Genomic DNA, 15,698 nt, shown 5'->3' on the forward strand with positions numbered 1-15,698 from the left:
CGTGTGGGGGCTTGGAGTTCAAGTTTGGACGGAGATTGGACCTCTTGATAGGAGAGTGGTGGGTTGGTCCGGCTTGTGCCTAGGGTATAGGCGGGGCATGTGTTTTTAGGGTACACAGCTGGGCACATTGATTCATGAATTGCCAGATAATATGATATGACTTGTCTACAGTCTAGCACCGTAGTAAGATCTGGAAGAGGAAAGATGGTGAAATAGATCTGTTTGCTCAACTCTTGCTTGATAGTAGAACAGATGCTTATATAAAATGGTTAGATAATGAACTAAACATGACTGTTAATAATAAACATACATAAGGATTCACTATTAGTATTGCTTTCCGTAAAAAGGAAACCCAACAAACTATAAAGCTTATCATACCCTTTGGAGTCGAGAAATTATTTTCACTAGTCGGGTAACTCTTGCGAGTACATTGTGTACTCAGGGTTTATTTACCCTTGTTGCAGATGCAGTTTGAAGAGTAACTGTTGTGTGGATGATTCTTCTGGTGAGCACAGACGGATCCTTGTATTGTATCGTTAGATGTTTATTGTAATTTTGCTGTTTAAATTCCGCACTCTGAACTTCTTATTGTAATAATGTATTTCTAAGAACCCTTGTCTTATGAAATGGACTAAGTATTGTAAACTCGTTCTCATTATTAGATCCTAGAAGAAAAATATGGATTATTTAAGTTCTTTCTTGGGGTGTGCTCGATGAAACTGCTCGAAGTATCACGCTTTCAGGGTGCTTAGTGTCTGGTGGAAGACGAGCGCCTCCGTTAGTGTGCTATTTCGGACAATTCTGCCGTAGTATGATAACTTCGATTGGTGGAGGACTCGACATTCATGATCTAAGCTTTGAACCAAGTCTGATTCGAACCCCCGCAAGCGTTACACCGCTGCTCCATTGGTTATCAACCACGCACAACGCAATTGACCTCACCGAGAAGGCTTTCCTACAAGTAAATCGAGAACACAAGAAAGAACGGGGTGAACGCAATCTAAAATTGAAAGTATGAATGAAGTATATGAGTTTGATAAGAGGTAAGTCTTGGGCCCCGTTTGGCAGAGCTCCCAGAGCTGATTATCTGTTGAATCTAGCAGGAGCTCTGTCAAATAGTTTTTCAGAGAGAAGTGATTCTCTACTAATTCTATGAAGTGATTCTCTAAAATAAACTAGGAGGCTGAGAGCTGAAAAGTAGCTTCTCCTAATTCCATGGAGTGATTCTCCATCATGATTTTAAGAGTTTATGCTAAAGAATCAAAGAAAATAACTTTCAGCCACAAAATCACTTCTCTCAGAGAATCAGCTTCTTTAGATAATCATAATCAGATGGAGCTCTACCAAACAGGCCCTTATTCGAAAGGACTAGTCGACATAGGCAAACAAGATCAAGAACATGGACCCTAGTTCATAGCAGTCGATCTTGACGACACAAGTGCAACGAACAATATCTGTTTCACGAGGAAAACAAGAACGCACAAAACCGCAAACCCTAACGAGAGCGACAATGACTAGTTATAGTCACGAGCGTCCACCTAATGGGCTCTAACATGATACACGATCCAATGGACCAAAAGACGGTGTCGTAGCACCTGACAAGATTCTGGACACTGACTTGTTTCGATAATTACCGTTGACTCGGGACGAATTTGGACGTGAAACCAAAATCATTGGTTAGCTTATTAAATTATCTTTACATGCAATTGTGGATCGTCGAAAACATAGTATACACCCTACTTTCTCCGTCCCAAAATAAGTGACGCTATGGTATTCGTGCCGGTCAAACTTTCTTAAGTTTGACTATATTTGTAGAAAATATTAGCAACATTTATATTTCTATATAAGTTTATTATAAAAATAGATTTAATATCTATCTAATGATACTAATTATATACTATAAGTATTAATATTTTTTTTGAAGAAACTATAAGTATTAATATTTACTCATATATTTGGTTAAAGTAAAAAACGTTCAGACTCGGAAAACAAGAATGACACGTATTTTTTGGACAGCAGATGCCTAGTGCGGACAATGTAGCCCATACCCCATCCGAAAGCCTTCTGCGTTGGCCGGTTGGCCCAAACATAACTTTAGTCCGCTTCTCCACTGAGACCCCCGAGACCCGGTCAGTCTCCTCGCTGCCGACGCCACACAAACACCTTTCCCCCCCTCATGTTCACCGGCGGTGCGGACGGCAACGGCCACCTGCCGCGGCCGCGCAGGCCGCGGCGCAGCGGAGTAGGCCACGCCGGCGTCATGGGGTCTCCACAGGGACTGGTGGCTTCGGGGGCACATCCGCACCCAGCCGCCCCGCCGTGCACCGACTACGACGTAGCTTACTTCAAGGCCTACTCACACATTGGCGTCCACGAGGAGATGCTTAAGGTTTTTACATCACATTCTTCTCACATTTCTAGCTTCTCCATGGGGGATAATTGGGCGGATGTGTTCCCTGATGCGTCAGCGGGGTTAGGGTTCTGTTTCGTTTAGCGCGTGCGGCAATTTGTGGATCGGATTCGTGGGATCGTCGTCGTCGAACTACGGGCGTCATCTAGGATTCCTTGTTGTTGTTGGGAGTTTTGTAGTGCTATCGTACAACGGTACAAGACTACAGAGTTGACTGCTGTTTAGTCTCGGATACATCCTGGAGATCATGCTAACTTGGTCAGTGTGCGCCTGAGAAATTTTGCAACAGTTTTATGGCAGGGGCGAAGCCAGGATAAGTCATCGCCGGGGTCAAGTGGTTGTACTTATATCCCGTTTAGTAGGGCTCCGGCTCTAGCTCTTCATGCGAAGCAGCTTCTCTGGTAATGTTATAGCTGTTTTGGAAACCGTTTGACAAAAACGGCTCCAGTGACTGTTTTGTAATGGTTTGTATTAGGTTTGTGAAGAGAATCCACTTTTTTCATCTCTCGCTCTATAAAAACACGGCTCCGGTTTTTCCGGATGCCTTGCAAGGAGCCGCACGAAGCCGGAGCCAGAGCTCTGCCAAATATAATAAAATAACATGCATAACATAACCTAATAATCGATAAAATAACAAATGACATATCGTGACAAATCACAATGTACTTTGGTTGCTTATATAATTAGTCGGTGGTCTAATAATCTTTTTTACATTGAGAATTTGCAAGCAGCCATACATAAAAATTACTAATTTTATTACTTACGTTTTGCTGGAATAGGAAATAGGAGAAAGTTTTTTAATCCAATACAAGCAACAAAATGACATGTTTGCTTACGATTATATATTAGACCATGCTATTGTACTCCCGTTTCACCTAGGAAGTAAGATTCAAATAAATCTAAGCTCTTGATTTTTGTCTTTTTAGAATGCATGCAATAAATAAATAGGAGTAATTAAAATATTTTTCTTTTAGAAAGAACATACCAGAAATCTTGGCGCTTAAGTCGATCCCTATGCCTCCGTCGCGTTCTGTTTCCTATTCAGCATTTTCCATCTCAAGTCCAAACCGCCAGGGGCACATTCGCGGACCCAAAGCTAGGCGCACAGACGCGAGAAGCCGAGAAGGCAAGAACCACATCAGAACATGACAAGGCAGGGGAAAGGCAAGGCCGACTCGGAGCGTTGGATAACCGGAGCGATCAGAGTAGAAGGGGATCAAATTGGACTACTACTGGGCCTGCTGCATGCGTTTTTGACTTGATCATTAGCTTGTCATTAGATGGGCTATCGGGCTGCCGGGGCCTTGAATATTTTTTACCGGGGTCATAACCACTGAATGATCGCAGGGTACTGGACGTTAGCGCAAGGTCGTCGGGGTCGGCTGACCCCGACGCCATAATGTAGATTCGCCACTGTTTTATGGGACCATGTATACAAGATGTTTTCTTCTCGCGAGCCTGCAGATAGGCCATTTTTAACCTTGTGGGCAGGGTTTTATTGGTCGACCAGGGACCTTAGCTAGCATCCCTGACACAGAGTGCCACACATTTTCTGCTATATGCTTATCTGCCATAGACAGCCTAATGTGAGAAATGTTTCCCTGTTTTATGAACCAATAGCCCTACTTGTATTCCTCTTTGAGGTTTATATTTTATAGTTGATTCAAGTGAATATCATCATTTTGCTAATTCAGTACTGATTTTTAGGTTGCTGATTGCAGGATCATGTGAGAACTAGTACTTACAGAAATGCCATAATGCATCACAAAGATCTTATTTCAGGCAAGGTAATACTCGTTTAGCAATGTATAGTCTTGGGTAGGTGTTTTCCTGTATATGATATAGCTTTCTGTTCTGCTCAGTTAACTCTTGTGGTCTATGAAAATGATAACTTTCAGGTAGTTTTGGATGTTGGTTGCGGCACTGGTGTTCTTTCGATATTTTGTGCTTTCGCTGGTGCCACTCGTGTAAGTTTTTAGTTATTAGTTGCACACTTATGCATTTGTGATGATCTTATCAATGTAGGAAAACTGATGTTTTTTAATCCCTCACTCTATAGATGCTACTATATTCCTCATATTTTCTGCTGTTGCTCATGCACCATCCATCCACATAAACCTCATCTACCTAAGAACCACTACCTTTGGGAATTGATACTTAGCAGGCAAACATTAATCAATATGCTGAATCCATATTCGATTATTTGGTTCTTTACTGTATATTTGAAAAACACGTGCTAACTAAGAGCTTGAGATTATATATTTTCTTGACATTTTTATAAAGGCACTCTCTGTCATGCACACGATGATAGGTGGGATGGGCCAACATCAGTGTGAGAATCCGGTGGATAAATAATATTGTCTCTAAATCATTATTACGATTTAAGGGACAGAACAGTTGATGCTCTCCAGTGCAACTGTTCTAAGAAACTAAACATCCTCTGTATACTCACTCCTATTTGCAGTATGACAATGAAATTATGAACATTCCAATAATTTCATTGTACTCTGGATTAACCTATTATAGTAATAGTTGGATACTTAACTTGAGAAATTGTGCATTTCATTCAGTTGGCTATAAAGCTGTGTGAATGCACTGACCATTTTATCTGTACCAGGATATATCTTGTGCTTGATATTACCAAATACTAGAAGCATCCATGTTTACTCTTTTATGATTTAAAAGCGTATTTATCTTTGTTGCAGAGACATTTGACTTTTTTTGTTCTTTTTAAATGCATGAAGTATGTAGTGTGGTGCTACTAGTTCTTTTTGCATGGGTGCTGTAATTTGTTATTCAGTTATGTACTACAACATGTGATGCAATATTTACTGATATAGATGAATGATTTTATTTGTTTTTATTCTTTATTATTCATCTCCTTGAATGAGTTTATTATGTTCTCAGGTTTATGCAGTTGATGCAAGTGATATTGCATTGCAGGTAAACTCTTCTTACTCCCTATTTTCCCTTTCAGTTGGGAATGCCAATCTGCAATCATGTTTTGCTGAGCCATAGTAGTTTTTTTGCTGCACAGATGTATTAACTTACGTTGTCAAATTGGAGAATAAACCTTGAATTGAAAAGGTCCATCCTCCCAGCCCTTCTTTATGCTTACTTAGGAACTCGCAAGAACTAAAAAATAATTATGCTTAGGGCAACAGGTTTTTTGTGTAGCTTGGTTGTCCTAGTAGGAAAGAGTGCCTCCTGTCAATGACAGTGAAATACAGCATGGATGCCTTTATGATCAAATAGTTTTGTTCTTAAAATGTTTTTTCCATTTTTTTCTGTATACTATCTGTAGTATTACTTCTGTATCTTATTATTAGCTTCTATAAGTTCTACTAATGTTGATGCTGAACATTCTTTTAAACTAAACAATTTTAGGCTATGGAGATTGTAAGAGAGAATGAGCTGTCTGACAAAGTTGTGGTTTTGCATGGCCGAATTGAGGTACACGTCTCAATTTTTTGCCATTTTGTCACTGTTTGCATATACCCAAATCTTTATTGTATTTTTGTGAGTTTTTTCCCATACTCACCAGTTAGCCAGTAATCACCATCCTTCAAATTCTATTTTGTTGTGGGTTTTATCAGTTGTCACCATCCTTAAAATTCTATTTTGAGGCCTTCACTGTGCTATGCAGCATGATTGTCTTTGATTCAAATGCAGGATGTCAATATCGAAGAAAAAGTTGATGTCATCATATCTGAATGGATGGGCTACATGCTTCTGTATGAGGTATATTTCAGTATCTCTATAGTTTGGACAGTTGGGCTAATTTTATGCTCACTTCACATCAGTGCTGTTCTTGAAATTTCATATTTAGTCCTCTTGGTGCAGAGTATGCTGGGAAGCATAATTTTTGCTAGGGATAAATGGCTTAAGCCAGGAGGTCTTATTCTTCCATCGCATGCATCGGTAGGAGTTTGATAAAAGCATTATATAACAGTTAACTAGTTGAGGTGGATTCGTAGAGTTTTGAGGCTGAGATGCAAGTCGTATTTCTGTTGCAGCTTTACATGGCACCTGTCACAAATTCTCAGAGATACCATGATAGTATTTACTTCTGGCGAGATGTATATGGCATAAAAAGTGAGTTGAATTCTCCCATTCTTAGCTGGCTTAGTTATTTGTTTGTCATATGCGTAACTCTGGCTGTAGTATTTCTCTGAGGGTAACCCTTTTTCTCTCCCTTTACTTCAGTGTCCTCTATGATGCCTCTTGCAAAACAATGTGCGTTTATGGAGCCATCAGTTGAGACAATTAGTGGAGAGAATGTCTTGACATGGCCAACAGTGGTGAGTCCCAATTATTTGTTCTGCCAGAAGCACATTTTCCTATCAGCTTGACATGCATTTTACAGACACATCACTCAGGCTTCAGCATGTAATTCTTGTCTTAGTCCTATTTTCTAGCTCTGCATGTGTGACCTTATATTTTTTTTTTCTGACTACAATTTACTTTGGTTCCTGGAGCAGGTTGCTCAGGTGGATTGTTATACCATACAAGCTCAGGAGCTTGAAACCATCACTGCTGCATTTAAATTTATGTCAATGTTGCAAGGTACGTTGTACTAGTTCTTTCTCTTTTTTTACACATATATGAAACAGGTATATCATATATGTATGATGGAAATAGATCATGATTCTATCGACTATCTACTAGATTTGCACAGCTGTTTTCCTCGACTGATAATTGATAAAGTGTACACATTGAGATGACCTGTCATAAACTCAGAATCATACCTTGTGCCTATATGTCAAGTTTAAGGCTTTTCCACTCTTGTTTGAAGTACATCCATTTCTTTTTATAGGTCATGTTAGATTCTGGGTGATTTTGGTGTTTATAGGCCTACACTAGTTTCAAAGCATGCATACGCTGCTTTGTTCCTGTTTTGCACTCGGTTGTTAACTGTAACTGAGGTTAGACATGCACGGTGGTGAGCAAGCTTTGCTCAGTGCATTCAGTTAAAGGGATGAGTATTAGTTGTAAGTTTTATTTCTCAACACTGAGAATGAGGATGGCACACTATTTTTTCCATGTATATCAATCCAGGACGTTTCTTAATTTCTGTGCCAAGGCTTAAGACACCCTCCACTCTGAAATGTAGTACATCTTATATAGCCAATGTGATATTCCTATTGAAACTACTACAAATTTCCTAAAATAATATATAAGGGCTTATGGTAAAGCATAACTGGTATTTTTACTAGCACGATCAGGGATTTGTCTCTTGCTTGTGGCACTGTTGCTACAAGGTGATGATATTTAATAGTCTTGTACAAACCTGCATCAGTAGGCTGTTCAACTTTGGCCATTTATAGACAAATTTGGTTACATGAATGTTCTTTTATTCTTGTTTCTGAGGCTGTATGGGTGGGGTAGGGGTTCGGGGATTTTCTCGACCTGCGTGAGAAGGTTTTCTTCTTAATGCAATGCCCGGGGGTGGTCTTAACCCCTGCAGGTTGAGGGTTTTTTTTTTCCTGAGGCTGGTATGATCAAATATATCCTATCTGAAGTCTGATCCCTTCTACAATAGCTATTTTGAAAATTTATATTTAAAAAGCTCTAAGATTGAGGTAACCAGAAAAGCAGAATGATTATGCTGCCCTTTCATCAAGTACTTTGGGAAGTTAGGATATGTTCTAATGCTTGAGCTGGAATGCAATCAACAAGAGCATTTGAGAGAAACATCCATACATGTGACTTATTTTGAGGTGACGCTAATAGATCCACCTCTTCTATGTAGCTCATTATGGAGATATATTAATCTCTCTTGTCTTATGATTTTGTGACTGCTTGCCCAGTTACAGGCCTGATCAGAGTTTAGTTTTTACCCATGATTGCTGGAATATAATGTGCTGTGTGTGGTGTTTGGTCTGATACAGGTATAGTTAAATTAATTAACACCCTGGTCAGAGCAATCGCGCTTTTGTTGCCACTGTCATGATCTAAACTGCTACTTTGTTTGGTCAGGCCTTCTTCTGCTGTCATGTCTTGGTTAACTGTTTTCTCATAGTGAACTCTGTTGCTTAGTCACGTTGCCATAAAACTTTTGCTAGTGATCGTCATTGGAAATTATATTGATTTAGCATGCTTGATCTTTGTTGAGATTGTGTTTATATCATGTACGTGTTACTTAGTGTAGATGGGAAAATAGTGCTAATCGTGCTCTCTCTCTCTCTATCTTGTGTTATTTTTTTAGCTCCATTGCATGGTTTTGCATTTTGGTTCGATGTTGAGTTCAATGGACCAGTACGCCAGAAATCCAAGAAGCAACCTAGTCAGTCATCGGATGGGAACGCCCAAAATGCCAGCCCAAGCAGTAAGAAGAAAAAACCAGATGTCTCTATTGTTCTTTCAACTGCACCAGAGGATGCCCCTACTCACTGGCAGCAGGTGATTGTTTTCCACAGTAACATATTGATTTTCTTTTACATAAAGATATACTAGGTATGGTTCGTATGTCATGTTCGCTTTGCTGATAAGCTATGGCTGAAAGTACTGTTGGCTGATTTATTGTGAGAGAAAAATACTGTTCGTTGGCTGAAAAAGTACGGCTTATAAGCCAAGTGAACAGGGCGGTACATTATTAACATCCACAATACTGATTCAGAATTGTTTTCTTATCAGACCCTACTGTACTTGTTTGAACCTATTGAACTAAACAAAGATCAGATCATAGAAGGTTCTGTTACCATCTCCCAGAGCCAGCAACATGCTCGCTTCCTTAACATCTGCCTGAAATACTTGTGAGCCTTCTTGTTCTGGTTAATTTCAGCTTTCTCATGTGTTTGGTCATTTTCAAGCTTGAATAACGCTGGATTTCACCCGTCCTTGCAGTACTGGCGACCAATGGTATGTCAAAGAATCTGTGATGCGATAATCTGGGGGAAACTGAAACATAGTAACCTTCTTTCTGAATGTCTCAAATCTGTTGTGTATGACGGACAACCTTGCTGCTGGTCATTGCGGTTTAGGAGCATTCTGACTGCACTGGGTTGTCGAGGTGCAAATTGATCAAAAAATGGAGTGCCATTTCGAGTGCAGCTTGATCAAAATGGTAGTGGGCCCCGACAAGTAATATGTGAATCTTTGGCTCCAAACTCGATTGATGAACAAAAAAACATAGGAGAACTACACGTTGACCAGAGTAGCACACTTTTCTTTTTTCATTCTTTTGACAAAGGTACTAGTCCTGAGTTCAGTTGCTGGTACTCTATTTTTCATAATAGACTGCCCATTCTTTGTAATTGTGACGCTTCTGCGGCATGTAGTGCAGCATAGACGGTGTGATTCTCCAAATGGCAGCATGGAATTTTTACGAGTGTAGTTTTCGAATGAGTAACATGCATGAATGGCCATGGTGCTTGTCAGTTTGTTTCAATTTGGCCATCGTACTTGGTAAGTATAAATCGCGGCCGTAAAGCTAACACGGCTACACCGATAAGGTCATTAGCTCCTTAATCATACGTATTTGATTTAAGTAGAATAGGTTTCGTTGATGACAATGGACAAATCACAGCGTATACTCCGTCTTTTTTTCATTTACGCTCACCTCGCCTTCATTTAGTATTCGTAACATCCCCAAGTATAACATCCTGCTTAAGAACTGTGGTTTTCATCTACAGCATTCCTCAGTATGCGTCACCTCCCCAAGTGTGATATCGTGCTTAAGTTTTTTTTTTCAATATGTGCTCCTATTTCATCCGTTTTTTTGCTTATATTAAGTTGTTTTCGTTTCAACTAAATAATTGAGTTAGCTATGCGATACATAGGTGTATTCTAGAAGCTAGAGAATTGCTGCTAAGAAAGTGTAGTGTGCTATAACTGCAGTAATGAATTAAATAATACTTTAAAAAGCTATAGCATACATGGCTAATGGTGCGGTGCGGCAAAGTTACATAATCAAAATGGTAATGCTCAGGGGTGGCCGTCCTCCCGATCCGACGCGACCTTCCTGGGCCTACATGGCCCACCAAGCCTGCCTCCTCCTTATGTCTCCTGCATCTTTTTTCTCTCTTAAAATTATCTACCCACTTCCTCGCCCATCGCACGCTTCATGGCGCTGTGCGACCATTCGTCCGCTCCACTCCATATTTGCCGCCGCAGCCATCTCCCCGCATGCACGCCCCCCTATGCTATTCGCTTCTCGCTCCAGCCCGTCGCACACGCCCACCTGCCCCTCTTGCTCCTTGCTCCCGGAGTCCCACCAGCGCCACTCGCTCACGCGCTGTTGGGCGCGCCGCCCGCCTCTGCCGGTGCTCGTGGTGCCCTCGCGTGCCTCAGGTTGGGTCGGTCCCCGGCCGAGCCAAGGGCACCCATGAGCGTGGCCCGTGCTAGTGGTGCTCGCTCCCTATTGACAATCATTAACATTAATTATAAATCATCAATATAACCTGCATATATATTTAATTTCATCACCAAACATAGGTCTAGGGGTTTAAACTAATAAATTCTATGAGTTTTGGTGAATCTGTATTTTCAGCAGGGTTTATCCAGAAAACCGTCAAGGTGGACCTATTCGTTAAAGTAAATCACGTTTATCTGCAACGAAACCGACGTGAGAAGACTCTAGAACACTCTAGAAGGCAAACCACCGAGACCCACGCCTAGGGGCTGACATGTGAGGGCAGCCGGCCTCACCTGCGGGGCGGCCGGCCTGTGGGACCCACGGGTTAGTCTCTCCTTCGAATGTCGATTCTCCACCGCCTTGAAGATCATATCTACGCCATTCTTTTAAGTCGTTTGATCCGAAGGTCCAGAATTGATGCTACCCCTATATATAGCAGCCCCTACTGTCACATCCGATTTTAAAGATAAAATGGGATGCGTAATCTTATGTGCGTCCAGACATCAGTCACACACATAAGTCGATAAATTATAAATAGTATCATCACAAGTGTTTATTGCATCACGAATAATAAGACAGTCTTCACATAAATGTAGCGAAAGAATAAAAAATCTCTCGTGGAAGCTCCATATCACAGGGACGTCAACTTGTTGACCACAAGTCTAGTAATCCTCAGGAAAGTCGTCATTACCATAGCCATCTGTTACCCATCCGGGATTTTTATCCAAGTAATAAAAATAAACAAGCGTAAGTACGTGTCGTATTCAACAAGTGTAATATGGGGTTCATGAGGCTCAAAAGGCTTGACACAGGTTTAACAGCATTCAGCTTTTAGTTGTCACAATTTTAGCATAAGAGTAGCAACAAGTTGTTTTAATCTCAAAGTAAAACACATGATCAATGTAAACATTGAATAATGAATGGAAAAAGTCTACTTAACCCTCCACATTTCATACTTGGTCTACTTCACCCCCAACTATGAAACCGTCTGTTTTACCCCCTGAACTTTCTAAAACCGTCTATTTTACTCCCTGGGCGATTTCTTGACAGCGGTTTTGCTACAGTAACATCGTGTTTGCTACAGTAGCGGTGGGCTTACTACAGTGTCGGTGTTTTGAATTTTCTTTTTTTTATTTTCGGTGAATTTTTGAAAAATCATAGTAAATCATAGAAAAATCATAAAATGAAAAATCTAATTTTATTGGACTCCACATGAGTAGATCTACACAGTGAATATATAATACGGTATGCTTTAGTACAATTTTTTTTGTAGCTTTAGATTAATTGGAAAATCCAATTTTGTCTGTAATTAATTAGAATTTATCTATAACTAAGTTATACATAGTCCAATGAGTACAAAATTTTTACTATAGTTCAAGCATACAATAATTAGCGTACCATAAAAATTTCACCACAATTGGACCATAGAAGCTGCAGCTATGAATTATTCCAATTAATTACAGACAAAATTAGATTTTCCAATTAATCTAAGGCTACAGTAAAAATTTTGTACTAAAGCATACCGTATTATATATTCACTATGTAGATCTACTCATGTGGAGTCTAACAAAATTAGATTTTTCATTTTATGATTTTTCTATGATTTTTCAAAAATTCATCGAAAATAAATAAAAAAATTCAAAACCAACGGTACTGTAGCAAACCCAACGGTACTGCAGCAAACCCGCTGTTACTGTAGCAAAAAACGCTATCAAAAAACCGCCCAGGGGGTAAAATAGACGATTTTAGAAAGTTAAGGGGGGTAAAACAGACGGTTTCATAGTTTGGGGGGTGAAGTAGACCAAGTATGAAAGGTGGGGGGTTAAGTAGACTTTTTCCAATAATGAATAGCATGAACGGATAATTTTTAGTGATCATCTATTTTATAAGGGTTCTAAGACCGCTCGTGACCGTGAGCATAGCTGATATACCAATTTTACACTCTATAGAGATTGTACACTTTCACTGTGAGTCGTGATACCCATATACCCGGTTAATTACTCCCAAAACACTTTCAAGGTGAACGGACATGGTTCACTATGAAGCCTTTCAAAGGTTCGTCTAACAAGTTAGAGCCATTAGATTCACTCGGCAAACAAATATAGTATCCCCCTGTCGAATGGCACAATTTCATCATGGTAATACACATAAGAGTAGATGTTGTCCTATACCCGATTCGGTAAGCCATTCTTACGCCAATAAAGATAGCCTCTAACAAGTTAGAAAAAGTCCTCATACTAAGCTAAAGCCAGAGCCATGTAGCCCTCATAGCTATACTGTAAGTCCCGGATGATCACTTACAGATAAGTCCTTAGGGAGAATAATCTGAAGCATTTAGAAAGTAGCTAAACACTCCAACCCATGTTTCTAAGTTGCTAAAAAGTTATATTTTAATGTTTATTGCATATACCATTAGTCAAGTTACGAGATCATAGTTTTATTGAGCACTAGCAAAGCTATCCAATGCATACCCCATAGGAGACAAGTTATAAGTTCAATTCTAGGAAATTCCTATCAAGGTGACACATGCAACATGAATTAAATGTATTAAAGTTGATAGAAAACAAGGATAATCCCATGATATACTTGCCTTGAACAAAATGCTCCTGCTGATCCTGCTCGTCAAAGTAGTACTCTTGATCACCCACGAATTGCTCATCGAAAATACACGATAATCACAACAACATACAAGCATCCAGAAGGAATCATGCATAGCAAACAAAGGCTATAGATTAGAACAGTATACCAACAACATAAAATCAAGATGAAAAGTTTGTAAAACGATTCTACCTCTTGCTACGAATACACAGACACGAAGATCACGAAAATCGGAGCTAAAACAAAGAAGTTATGAATTAAACAAGATTTACTTTAATAAAATAATAGATTAAATCTAACCTCAAATTTTAAAAGTTGAAAACATACTTAACAGTAGTATGAACATGTATATTACGCAATTACGAACCTAACGCAACTTGAATGGAACAAATCGGAGTTAAAACAAAGATTTTATGGCTAAAACAAGATTAGTGGCAACACTGTAAATAGATGGAACTTAATTTTAAAATTTAAATTAATAAAATTGGATTTTAAACCAAAACAGGGACTGCGGGCATGAAAACAAAGAAATACAGGGGCTCCTTAACAAAATTGCAGCGATGGCGGGTTCTATTTAGATAAAACTGAGGGGCTCTTTTAAAAGTTTGCCAACTGAAGATGTATCTTTAAATCTGGGCCGTCAGATCTTAAACGGAGGGTGGAGATCAGATCGGGAGGGGAAAAGAAATGCCGGCGAGGTCGGTGGCGAGCCCCGACGGCGACGCCATGGTCGGAGACGGGCGGCGCTCATGGAATACGGTGTACGGACCAGGAAATAGCAAACCAAGGGCACCGAGAGAGAGGAAATGACGACAAGCTCGGCTAGGTAACTTACCAAGGCGTGGAGTGGATGGAAGCGGCTCGCGGCTTCGATGGATTGAGCTCAGCGGCGGCGACTAGGACTAGCTTGGGTCGATGTCTCGGTGAGGTAGCTTCGAAGCTTGGGATGGGGAGGCACGGCTGCGGGCACCCGGTATTTATGGCTAGGAGTAGCTTGGGGCACAAGGCAAGGGCGAGGCATGGCGGCCGCGGACTTCCTATGGCGGTGAAGCAGTGTCCATGCCGAACACAAGCTAGAAGAAGGAGACGACGTGGCTGACAGGCGGGACCGGCTCGTCTGTGAGACAGGGTGGGAGAGAGGAGAGCGCGGGCGACGCTGCTGGGCCGCTGCGGAGAAAGGGAGCAGGCCACACGGGGAAAGCGGGCTGCGCAGGAAACCAGGCCAAGCTGGGCTGTTCAGGCCGAAAGCAGAGAAGGGGGAAGAAAAATAATAAAACTCCTTTTCCATTTTCTTACACCTCTTTTCAAATCTAATTCAAACTCAAATTCAATTCTTTTGCAAATTTTGATCAAACCCAAGCATCACAAAATAAATATACAGCAGCATGTATGCACATACATGTATGTAGAGCTATATTTGATTTTAATTTTAACAAAGTTATTATTTTTCTAAATTTAAATGCTCCCAAAATGCATAATTAAATCATTTTCTCCTATTTTAAAACCATGCAAATTTTAGGGTGTTACACCTACCCCCAACCTGAAGCCATCCTAAAACCCTAATTCATATTCTCATCAGGATCAGAGCCAGCTATCAAGAGAAGATTAGTCCTCCATAGGATCTAGTCTTGTAACTAGAAATAGTAAGATAGAGAGTAAGGGAAGAGTTTGGAGGAAGTGTTGGCCTATCGGTGCTCTCTCTACGGCTTGTACCTTGGCGGATCCAAGTTCTACTTGAGCTTGCTTTCGAGACATCTCTGGTAATTAACATCTAATTTGAGTAAGCATCATGTTTATATTGTTTTTCAGGTTCACGACTCTTTTGAGTACTTTAATCTATTGATCATAGGTTAAAGTAGTATTCGTAGTGTAAGCGTGGTGCTTAGACTTAGTTACTTGTGGATGTACCCTATATTTCGGATCGGTGGTAGCTCACGAGGGTGACTCTTATAGCCTCATTGAATCATTTGTAGTCCACTTCCCATTTGTAGGCCGAGCAGGACCTAGTTATTATAGGAAACAAACTCCACCTATATTTTCCTTAGTAATATCCCCAGAATTTAACAATAGAAGACATAGTTTACCGAAGTCAGAACTAGAGAGCCTTAGTAGTCCTCTCTATGCTTCTGTTTATCTTAAGTCTTGTTGCTACTCCTGGTTAAGTTAGATTGTAGTTAATCTCACATATTTTCCTGTAGATACGATGCTTGGAATACTTCCGGGTGAAAGCTACAGCGGTATCCATATGTTTGTGGATTTATCTGTGTGCGTTAATAAATACCAGCAAACTTTCTGACGCCGTTGCTGGAGAAACGGTTGCTGAATTAACTACGA

General features: G+C 40.3%; 1 protein-coding gene across 1 annotated transcript; it reads left to right on the plus strand.

The window, feature by feature from the left end:
- Nucleotides 1-2,098: 2,098 nt before the first annotated feature.
- Nucleotides 2,099-9,800, plus strand: LOC136538930 (probable protein arginine N-methyltransferase 6.2). The gene is made up of 13 exons (XM_066530854.1): nucleotides 2,099-2,389; nucleotides 4,132-4,197; nucleotides 4,309-4,377; nucleotides 5,318-5,353; nucleotides 5,798-5,863; nucleotides 6,083-6,151; nucleotides 6,254-6,331; nucleotides 6,427-6,505; nucleotides 6,617-6,711; nucleotides 6,892-6,976; nucleotides 8,619-8,812; nucleotides 9,047-9,165; nucleotides 9,257-9,800. Exons 1-13 carry the CDS (start codon nucleotides 2,177-2,179, stop codon nucleotides 9,297-9,299), a joined length of 1,212 nt encoding a protein of 403 aa, XP_066386951.1. The 5' UTR covers nucleotides 2,099-2,176; the 3' UTR covers nucleotides 9,300-9,800.
- Nucleotides 9,801-15,698: the final 5,898 nt, after the last annotated feature.

The sequence above is a fragment of the Miscanthus floridulus genome, chromosome 2, assembly GCF_019320115.1.
Source record: "Miscanthus floridulus cultivar M001 chromosome 2, ASM1932011v1, whole genome shotgun sequence".
Lineage (NCBI taxonomy): Eukaryota > Viridiplantae > Streptophyta > Magnoliopsida > Poales > Poaceae > Miscanthus > Miscanthus floridulus.

Excerpts from the sequence above, each read along its gene's own strand:
- LOC136538930 (XM_066530854.1), top strand. The coding sequence starts at position 2,177 with ATGTTCACCGGCGGTGCGGACGGCAACGGCCACCTGCCGCGGCCGCGC. Across the intron at positions 5,354-5,797 it reads CAAGTGATATTGCATTGCAG|GCTATGGAGATTGTAAGAGA; the intron begins GTAAACTCTTCT and ends AAACAATTTTAG. Across the intron at positions 5,864-6,082 it reads TTTTGCATGGCCGAATTGAG|GATGTCAATATCGAAGAAAA; the intron begins GTACACGTCTCA and ends ATTCAAATGCAG.